At 63.5% G+C, this 10,255-nt stretch overlaps 1 protein-coding gene across 2 annotated transcripts in view; it reads left to right on the forward strand.

The window, feature by feature from the left end:
* CBS (cystathionine beta-synthase) overlaps positions 1-10,255 on the forward strand; it is a 23,140-nt gene that overhangs the window by 10,645 nt on the left and 2,240 nt on the right. Inside the window, exons 8-16 of one of the 2 annotated variants that reach the window (XM_040621865.1) lie at positions 131-222; positions 1,004-1,129; positions 1,753-1,837; positions 2,835-2,940; positions 4,889-4,966; positions 5,154-5,288; positions 5,862-5,970; positions 9,671-9,755; positions 10,203-10,244. In XM_040621865.1, the coding sequence (XP_040477799.1) occupies positions 131-222; positions 1,004-1,129; positions 1,753-1,837; positions 2,835-2,940; positions 4,889-4,966; positions 5,154-5,288; positions 5,862-5,970; positions 9,671-9,755; positions 10,203-10,244 (858 nt within the window). The remainder of the gene's footprint in view (positions 1-130; positions 223-1,003; positions 1,130-1,752; positions 1,838-2,834; positions 2,941-4,888; positions 4,967-5,153; positions 5,289-5,861; positions 5,971-9,670; positions 9,756-10,202; positions 10,245-10,255) is intronic. The other variant, XM_040621866.1, reaches the window with a different exon arrangement.

Genomic DNA, 10,255 nt, shown 5'->3' on the forward strand with positions numbered 1-10,255 from the left:
CCCCCCCCCCCCCCCCCCCGCCAGGGTGCACTCTCTCTCTCAGATAGATACATACAATCTTAAAGAAGCGTGCTGGGCTCGCTGGGTTATGGCCTGCGGGTGTTCTCCCTGACGCAGCTTCTCCCATCAGGGAAGCTGGACATGCTGGTGGCCTCGGCGGGCACGGGTGGCACCATCACGGGCATCGCCAGGAAGCTGAAGGAGAAATGTCCAGGGTGCAAAGTGAGTGACCCAGGGGCTGCGGACGGGCGGTGGGGGCACGCGGGCACCTGCTCTGCCCGGAGACGCAGGCCCCGACGTGTGTGCGTCTCTGCCCTGTGGCCTCAACCGCAGTTGGATGCGGAATCTCCAAGCTCTGGGCATCGGGCCCCCAGAGTGGCCTCTGCTTTAGAGCTGAAAGTTCCCCGTCCTGACACTCCTGCTTACGGCTTGTGTCCAGGACAGTGTGTGTGTCTGTACCTGTCTGGGAGTGGCCCACGACCTATGCGCCCAAATGCTCTGGTGGGGGGACAGTTGGCTTGGGTGGCCTCTGAGGATTGTTGCAGAAGCTGTAAGCTCTCAGGCTCGGGTCCCGCGTGTGCCGCCCCTGGGGAGGTGTCTGGGCTTGGAGTTAAGTGTGGACCTGGGAAGGGGCTCGTCAGAACATCCAGGTGGGGGGTTCATTTCTCTGCCCACTGTCCCCACAGGCACCAGGTGTCCCCATGGGGCAGTCAGGGCTCTCCTGGGGCGCCCTGCTCCTCAGGTGCTCCCCTGGGAGGCTCCCCCACCCCCCGTGCCATCCCCTCTGAGTGCCCTGGGGTGAATGTTTACCTTGGAATCTCCCCAATACTCGGGTTTCCAGTTTGTCCTGAGGCCCGGGAATGAGGCCCACGCCCCAGGGGCCGATCTTTATCAGGCGCTTGCTGGGGGCTGCTGGGGGCCGGATCGGCCACCCCAGTGAAAGCTACGCATGGCCAGACAAGACCTCCGCCCACCTCCGGCCCTGCTGCCACCCCCTCTGCAGATCATCGGGGTGGATCCCGAGGGCTCCATCCTCGCAGAGCCTGAGCAGCTGAACCAGACGGAGCAGACCCTGTACGAGGTGGAGGGGATCGGCTACGACTTCATCCCCACGGTGCTGGACCGGACGGTAGGTAGAGCCAGGCCGTGTCCCCTGCGGGGGTTCCGGCCCTCGCGGACGTGCGCCCTCGAACCGGCTTTCCTATGGAGGGGGAACGAGAAAGTGAGCGCCACACAGGCAGGTGGGCGAAGCGCGGTCTTGGCGGTCAAGGCTGGGTAGCAGGCGGCCCCGTATCAAGTGTACGCCGTGGCCTGCTGGGCAGAGACGCTGACGTGGCCGGTGGCACAGGTCCAGCTTTGTGCGCACACCAGGCCCCCGCAGAGGGAGGGAGCTCCAGGTGCGGAGGGCAGGTGAGCCCGCTGAATGAGAAGGGCCCCGGACGAGGGAGCTTAGAGGGTGCTTCCATCTGAGGGGTCTAGAGTGACCTGGCGGGGACATACGGCAGTGCGGTGGGGGCCGGACAACAGTTCTAGGTGCCAGAGGCAGAATGTGTTGGACCGGGGCGAGGGAGAAAGTGCCAGGTTTTTACACGTGAGAATCCCATCCCGCACGTGGGGCCAGGCCGCGTCCGTTGAGGTCACGGCCCCCTGGACCAAGGGCATCTGTGAGGTGGGACCCACGGCGGTGGGCCGCGCCCCCACCTCACCAGGGCGCGAGCCCTCCAGAGCCTTCGGCGTGGGTCCTGTCTGCAGGTGGTGGACAAGTGGTTCAAGAGCAACGACGAGGAGTCCTTCGCCTTCGCCCGCATGCTGATTGCGCAGGAGGGTCTGCTGTGCGGTGAGTGGGGCGCAGGCACCGGGGTGCACGCTTGCCATCTGCCCACTTCTGGTCCAAACGCATAAGAGACGCCTCGTCCTGAGGCTGCGGGACAGCGGTGGCTGTGCTGCTCTGGTGCTGCCCGCCCTTCGGGGGGCCATCGTGCTCACGGGCGGGGACAGGAGGCCGCGGGGCAGGTGCCCTTCCAGAGCGTGGCCAGAGCTCTGGGTCGATGTTTCTGGGTCCCTAGGATCCACATGCTTTGTGTTTTGTGTTGAATGGTCTGAGAACAGGGGTGTGGCAGACGGAGAAGGGACAGCGTGAGAGGTGAGGGGCCTGGGGACATAGCAGTCCCCAGTAGCTTGACAGGAGGAGGAAGTAGCCACTGCTGTCGCGCTCCCGCCATAGTGGGCAGTGGGGTCCGGGTGCGAGATGGGCGTCTGCCTCCCGCCTGGCCCCACCGTGAGACGTGTCCTGGCAATGCCATCAGCCGTGCAGGGGTATTTGGGGGCGAGGCCAAACCTCTCAGGACACTTGTGTTTTCAGTCAGACCCAGCACTGACCTTGGAGGCGGGGGGCTCACCATCGACTGGGGTCCCCGGCCGGGACAGGGTGCTGGGAACGCCCTGGAGAGGCTAGAGGGTGTCTGTCACATGGGCCTCCGGGGGCAGAAGGCGGTGGAAAAACACTCCTCGCCAGCTGTCCGCCCTCGCAGCCCCCAGGGTCCCCAGGGGAAGCACCTTGATTTCGATCCCCGGGGACTTAGGGACAGAGGAGACATGCAGTGCACTTGCTCTGTAAAACCCCGCTGTGGGGTCTCTGGGTTTCCTTGGGGGGAGGGTTGAGTGATGAAAGCCCAGGCGGATGACAAGCTCAGTGGGTGAGAGAGGAAGGCAGGGTGCAGTGAGAAGTGGGGTCCCCTCCCTGCCGAGGCAGCCACTGTTGATGGTTCCCCAGGACCCCTCCAGAGCAGGTCCGGGCACGCACGCACGTGCACACTCACTGACCCGCTCCGCAGGTGGCAGCGCGGGCAGCGCCGTGTCCGTGGCCGTGAAGGCTGCCCAGGAGCTGCAGGAGGGCCAGCGCTGCGTGGTGATCCTGCCCGACTCCGTCCGCAACTACATGTGAGACGCGCCCCTCGCCCTGCCCGTGTCGCCCCGTCCTTCTGAATCCAGCGCTTCCCCGGGTGCCCGCCACCGGGCCTCCCCTGACCTCTGACAGCAGAAAGTGGGAGGGAGGGGGTCCGCAGGACCTCTGCAGGCTCTGCCTCCACCCTCCTGGCTCTTGGGTTCCCCTTCATGTGTCAGGAGTTCACAGTTTTTCAGCCTGTCTAATCCCTATCTTGGGTCGTCTAGAAGCATTTAAAGTCTGGGCGTAACAGATCAGCGAGGGAGGGGGAGGATGAAGCTGCCCTCCCCCACTCGCCCTGTAGCTTCATCCTTCCTCTGGCTGAGGAGACCCCTGGCTGGAGTCAGATGGCCCCTTAGCATCTGCTGTGGAATGTCTGACCAGTGGCCTCCGAGGACCCTTCAGGCCCGATGGTGCGAGCATTTGTGCACTTTGGGTCCCGACTCTGAAGCCCATAGGTCCTGCTGGTGGCTTCTGGGCTGATGGCTCTGCTTATGGGCCCAGTTGCTCCGCAGCAGGATTCTGGGGGGGGCAGGGATCTAGAGACCCCCCCCCAACCCACCAAACCCTCACAATGTCCCCCACAGCCCAGGAGCTGTGGGGTACACGTCTCTGGCGCATTCAGCTGCTCCTTGTGGGGACGCCACGTTGGTTTCCCAAGGTGGGGTGATTCATGTCTGGGTTCCCGTTGCCACATTGCCTGGAGCTGGGCTGCCCACTACCCACTCAGTAAGAATGCCTGACCCCCATGAGCTTGGCAGGCCTGTTGTGTGTGAGTGTGTGTGTGCGTGTGTGTGGATGGTAAAGTCTGAAGGAGAGAGAAGATAGGAGGGCGGGTGTGAGGTGAAGGTGTGAGGAGGGCGGGTGTGAGGTGGGGCGGGTGTGAGGTGAAGGTGTGAGGATGGCGGGTGTGAGGTGAAGGTGTGAGGAGGGCGGGTGTGAGGTGAAGGTGTGAGGTGAAGGTGTGAGGAGGGTGGGTGTGAGGTGAAGGTGTGAGGTGAAGTGAGGATGGCGGGTGTGAGGTGAAGGTATTAGGAGGGCAGGTGTGAGGTGAAGGTGTGAGGAGGGCGGGTGTGAGGTGGGGCGGGTGTGAGGTGAAGCAGTGTGAGGATGGTGGGTGTGCGGTGAAGGTGTGAGGAGGGCGGGTGTGAGGTGAAGGTGTGAGGAGGGCGGGTGTGGTGAAGGTGTGAGGAGGGCAGGTGTGAGGTGAAGGTGTGAGTGTTGGGGCAGGTGTGAGGTGGGGCGGGTGAGAGGTGAAAGAAATGAAGGTGTGAGTGGAGTGGGTGTGAGAGGTGAAGGTGTGAGGGGGCAGGTGTGAGGAGGGGCGGGTGTGAGGTCAGCTGTGAGGTGAAGGTGTGACAGGAGGGGTGGGTGTGAGGTGAAGGTGCGGGAGGAGGGGCAGGTGTGAGAGGTGTGAGAGGAGGGGCGGGTCTGGGCGATGGTGTAGGTGTATCATGGAGATGGTCAGATGGGGGCTGGAGCAGGTTGTCTAGCTCAGTGTCCTGGCCACCCAGCAGCGGGTCATGTGCTCCCCGTTCTGGGCGCTCTGGCTGCCTGGTTAGGGCAGGTTCCGTGGCGGGAAGCCCGTGGCGGGGCCGCTGTCCCTCACCCTCAGGAGGGCCGTCCTTGCTTTGTGCCTCTCCCCGAGTGTCAGGATGGGGGCTGGGGAAGATGGCCCCGGGAGCCACGAGGGGCCTGCTGGCTCAGGTCTGGGGACAGAACGTCCTGTGCCCTGCGCTCCTTCAGACAGAGACGTAGGTCGCTGCTTGACCAGATGCCCCCGTCAGGTCCCTGTTGGGGTCTCCCAGGTCTGCAGCCTCAGCCATGTGGGGTCTCTGCTGGACCATGGCTTTCTGAGAGCCCACCGTGTCCCCCTCCATGTGGGCAGAGGGAGGGGTGGTGAGACCCTCCGTCTGGACCCTGGTGACTTCCTGATGCCCGCAGGTCCAAGTTCCTGAGTGACAAGTGGATGCTGCAGAAAGGCTTCCTGAAGGAGGAGGACTTCATGGTGACCAAGCCGTGGTGAGGACTGCCCTCTGAAGTCCCCCATGTGGCCGCAGGACACGTGCTCCTGGCACCCAGGGCACCTTGCTGTGGCCCACAGCTGCCTGGCCATCTCCGCGGCCTCCCGGTGTGACGACCCTCGCGGTGGCCCCATCTGTGCCCGCCTCCCGCCTCCCAGTTCACAGCCTGCCCTGCTCTCCCGCAGGTGGTGGCACCTCAGAGTTCAGGAGCTGAGCCTGTCGGCGCCGCTGACCGTGCTGCCCACGGTCACCTGCGAGCACACCATTGAGATCCTGCGCGAGAAGGGCTTCGACCAGGCGCCCGTGGTCGATGAGTCAGGGTCGGTGTCTGCCACCCCCCTCCAGGGCTGCGCTCCGCACTCCGGGACGGGGCGGCCGCGGGGACCCACGTGGACAGGTGGCGGTGGCCACTGTGCGTACAGCTGCGCCGAGCAGCGGGTGGCCCGATGGACGAGGGCCCCCCTGAGCACCCACCGGGGCGGGGAGCCGGCCACGTTAACTGCTGCGGTGCGGGGCCGCTCTCACCCCACCGCGCTGTCGCTATGCGCACAGGGGCGGGTGGTGGAGGACACGTCCAGCCCTGCAGGCCACGCAGGTGCGCACAGATGATGTGCGTGCCCAGGCTCCGAGACTATCCCGGTGCTAGCCCCCAAAGTCCCTGGCCCGGGCGACAGCGAGTTCTTTGGCCTAGACACTGGTCAGAACGGAAGCACCCAGGGGACCCACTGGTTTGCAGTCTCTGCCACACGTAGGCCCAGCACGTACTGGGTGAATGCTAAGACCATTTGCACGCATGGCAGAAGGGCACCCTCCGATGCCGAGTGTGGGCATATTCTGCCTGGGGAGGGAAGGGGTGCCCGCCTTGACCCCTGACCCTGTCCCCTGCTTCCCAGGGTGATCCTGGGGATGGTGACCCTAGGGAACATGCTGTCATCCCTGCTCGCCGGGAAGGTCCACCCGTCAGACCAAGTTCGGAAAGTCATCTATAAGCAGTTCAAAGAGGTACGAGCGCCACATGGCTAGAACCGTAGGCTCCGCCTGGAAGGCAGGGCGCGGTGCAGCCCGCTCGTTGGGACGGTGCTGCCACCCCCGCGGTCAGGAGCAAGCCGGGCTCTGTCAGCATGACCGTGCCCGTAACACGGGGCCTGTGCCCCTCCTGGGCGCGCTCATGAGGAATACCTGGCAGGCCCAATTTTCTAGTAAGAACTGGAACATTCCAGGAGACGCGACGGGGCTGGGGGGACCCCGGGGGTGTCCTGAGACTGTGATGGGCCCCTCAACAGGCAGGGCAGAGCACGCTGCTCTCCGAGGCCCTGAGGTGGCAGACTCGGGCGTCCCCTCTCCCTGGGCCCCGCACCGTTTCAGGAGCGTTGTCGGCCTCCAGCTGGCGGCAAAGGGAAGGTGGGCTGTTGGCTGTGCTGCTCTGGAGAGGCCAGGGGTCGAGCCTAAACCCGGGGCTGAATGTGCTGCCCCACCCCCCGCTGCAGGCTCTCCAGAATCTGAGTATTTCTCCCATTTCCACCACCTCTCAGGCCCTGCAGAGCCCCTCTCCTGCCAAGCCGCCCCGGGAGAGGGCCCCAGCTTGGACCACCCCTTCCGGAACTCCCCCCCCTCCCGCCCCCACTCCTCCGAGTCCGCCTGTCCTGCCTCCTCCAGCCGTGAGCACTCCCGCTGCCAGTGCTCCCGGGGCCTTCCCGGCTCACCCTTCCTGCTGGCCTCTGCTCAAACAGCCCTCATGGCCCCCCAAGCCACTGCCCCCGGCACACCCCAGAGCACCTAGCACACGAGTGTGCTTCCTGTGTGAGCCCTTAGCCCGGCGTCACATGCGAGTGGCTGGCCAGCCCGGCTGAGCACTGGCGACCCGTCCACAGTCCCGCTGCCACCCGCTGTTGAGTTTCTTCCCTTCTGTCTCTGGACGTGTAACCGCCACGCGGTGGGCACGTTCCACACGTCTCATGTCACGGTTCGACATGACACCATCACCAGTCACCCCGAGGGCTTCCCGCACTCCTCCCTGACCCCCAGCACCGTGGGAGCCGTGCACTTCCTGCCCCGCAGGTGGCGTGTGTGCCGCAGCCTCGCTCGTGCCAACACCGCACGTGCCATGTGTCCGGCTGCTTTCCCACAGTGTAGTGTTTGGTTATCCGTCCGCGGTGGGCAGCACACCATCTGTCCCCTTCCCGCTCCATTGCATCTTGGGCCTTTTGGGGTTGATCTGTGGGCGCCTGGCCCCTTCCTCGGGGAGTGGCTATACCCGCGCCGTGGCCTTCCGTGAGCCGGCGTGCTTCCTCTGCCTGTCACTACTGGGGGTCTGCTCTGATGGCGGCTTCGGTTTTCTGTGCGTGTTGTCAGGCTGGTGGCCGCCACCTGACGCCCAAGTCTGTTTTGTTCCGTCCCTCAGAGGCCAGGTCAGACGTTCCGGCACGCCTTGACCTTCAGAGCGTAGCCAGGGCCCGGGCCCCCATGAGCTCTGCTGCTTTCAGGACCCTCAGGGTCTCCATGTGGGGACTTCAGTGTCCTGCCATCGAGATGCTGGACAGGGCCAGCAGGAGCAAAACACGAAGTGCCCGCCGTGGGCCTGCTCCGCTCTGTGTGCCAAGGGGCTGGGGTGAGGGAGGCAGGATGTCTTCCTTCTCCAGGGGTCGAGGCTTCCATTGAGCACATCTGGTCTTGAGAATGCAGGGACCACAGGGTCAAACCTGGGTGGGACCCATCTCCTGGGCACACCACTCAGCCCAGTGCCGGCCCTTCCCGCTGCCCCACTGGGGCCTGGGCACCAGCAGTGAGCCATGGCGGCCTTACCACCTGGCTCCTCCTGACCCCTGTGGTCTTTTTGGCCACATCCAGCGTCTGACCCACTGAGCGCGTTCGGGGGCAACTGGCTTCCGTAGACCAGCGTGTGGGCCGACCCTTTCCGCCCAGCCCCGTGAGCACGTGTCTTCTCACGGGGAGATCGCCCCCGTTACCAGACTCCACTAGGAAGGGCGCCTGGTGATTTGGAAATCACCCTGGGGTTTGTCCAGCTTGTGTCTGAGGAGGAGCCCCCTTGCTGCGCCCCTCCCAAGGGACTGACGGCCGTGGAGGCCATGGGAACAGGACTCTCCAGGTCCATAAAGGGCTTTCCTGGGACAGTAAACAGATGACCCGAGTGCCGTGGCTAACACCAAGTGACCCTTGGGTTGGGCTGCTGGCGCCCCGTCTGGGATGCCCCTTCTGAGAACCTTGCAGCGTGACCAGGTGGTAGTAAGATCCCACTGCAGAGCCCCAGGCTGTGAGCCTTGGCGTCTCCAGCAGCGCAGGGGAGGGCTCCCTCCGCTGTCCAGATTGTCCACCTCACAGTGTCACCTCACTCTCCCTCTGGCCATTTAAAACCGGAAAGATCTTTCAAAGGGAATTGTGGCCTCAGATGAGTTCGACTTGTAGAGAGGTCACCTTCCATCTCCGCGAACATCATCTCCTGGGGAGGGGAAGGTGTCTGTTCGTGGAGTGCTAGGAACGAGTCTGACGAGGCCCCCGATGGCCAGGGAGGCCCAATCCATGGAACAGCCTCCTCAGACTGATTTCTAGAGGGACGTAGAGACAAAGACTGAGACCATTTAGGCCTTTCGTTGATAGCAAACATCTTTCCTCTGGACCTGTGGTCACTGGACTTCGGGTTCCTAGGCGGTTGGGCTGAGGAACCCCATTTCAGGTCTTTCCTGAGGTGTGAGCTGGGTGTTGGCCATGGGGGGAGGAGAAGAGGGTCCGGGCAGCTCTTCCCGAGCAGGTGGGCCCACCTAGACCAGGGCACTGGGTCGACTGGTGGTGAACTATGGAGCGAGTGGGGTGAGGGCCTGGAGACGGGGGCCACTGTGGGCCGGCCTTGTTCCCTCCCAGTGAGGACCAGGGTCTCCATGTCACGGCTGGTCTTCCAATCCCCCCATCCTGATTTTCCTTCCTGGATCTTCTGTCCGTTCTGTATTCCCTAAATTCTCTTTCCCATCTTGTCAGAAACATGCTTCCCATGAAGTTGCGTGTAGGCAGGTCACTCGTATTTACCTTTGACGGGTGGACCCAAATGTCTTTTTTCTTTCTTCAAGTTCTCGTTGTCTGTCGAGCAGACGGTGCAGCGTGAGTCCCCCACATCCCCCCCTTCTCCGCATGGTTTCCTGTTATTAAGTCTTGCACTGGTGTCAGTTTGTTGTGACGGATGACCGGTATGCCATTGTTAGTGAGTTGAGGGCTAGTTGAGGTGGGGGGTCCGTCTTTGTCTTCTACGGCTCTACGGGTTGTGACAAATGCGTCCATTCCAGTATCCCACAGAATAATACTGTGTGTAAACCCCCCCACTCCACCTATTTGTCCCTGATCTTTTTATTAGTTTTGCCTTTTCCAGAATGTCCAGACCAAGTTGGGATCAGACCGTGGGAAGCTCTTTTAAGAGGCTCTTTCACGTAGCAATACAGAACGTCCTCTCTCTTCAGGGATCGATGGCTCATCATAGTGTTGTCTTAAGTACATCGTGTTGCCCTCTGCATCCTGTGTTCCATTTCTGATTCAGCAACAGGCTGCAGGGATCCTTCTGGAGCGGTGCCCAGCCTTTCCTAGGCTTTGCTCCCTTCACTGGAGGGCCCGGCAGGCAGCGGTCGCGAGAGCAGGCTCAGGCCAGGTTGACGCCTGGCTTTACTGCCCCCGTGGGCGCTGACTACCGCTTCTCTTCCAGATCCGCCTGACAGACCCACTGGGCAAGCTCTCGCACATCCTGGAGATGGACCACTTCGCCCTGGTGGTCCACGAGCAGATCCAGTGTGAGTAGGGCCTGCTGCCGGCCGGGGCAGACCGGGGTCGGGCCGGGGAACGGGAGCCCTGGAGGGCGCTGGCTGCCAAGGCCCAGCCCCAGGTTCCGTGCGCCTTCCTGCTGCGAGCTGTGTGGGGCAGGGAGGCCCTCGTCCCTCGAAGGGTATCTGGGGAGTCAGTGGTGCTGACCTTCAGCCCCCACCAGCTTTGGACTGTGGATCCGAGGGACCCCTCTGTGTGCCCTACCTGGGTGCCCACCGCCGGGGAGGCCACGGGGCTGTCGAACTGCCACGTACGCAGCCACTTTCAGGCCAGGGGATGCCGGTCCAGTTCCGGTGAGGGTGAGGGCTGGGGAAGTGAGGGAGGGGCCTGGAGTCTGCCCACCCTCCTGACAGAGGGCTGGTCTCGGGGCCTGGGCTGCCCCGAGTCTAACCCCTCTACCGTCCTTGGTTCCACAGCGCGGGACCTGGCCTTGTCGGGCGTGGTGGGGGGGCCTGCAGGTATGTACGCC

This window comes from Ursus maritimus, unplaced genomic scaffold (assembly GCF_017311325.1).
Source record: "Ursus maritimus isolate PB19 unplaced genomic scaffold, ASM1731132v1 scaffold_4, whole genome shotgun sequence".
NCBI classification, from domain to species: domain Eukaryota; kingdom Metazoa; phylum Chordata; class Mammalia; order Carnivora; family Ursidae; genus Ursus; species Ursus maritimus.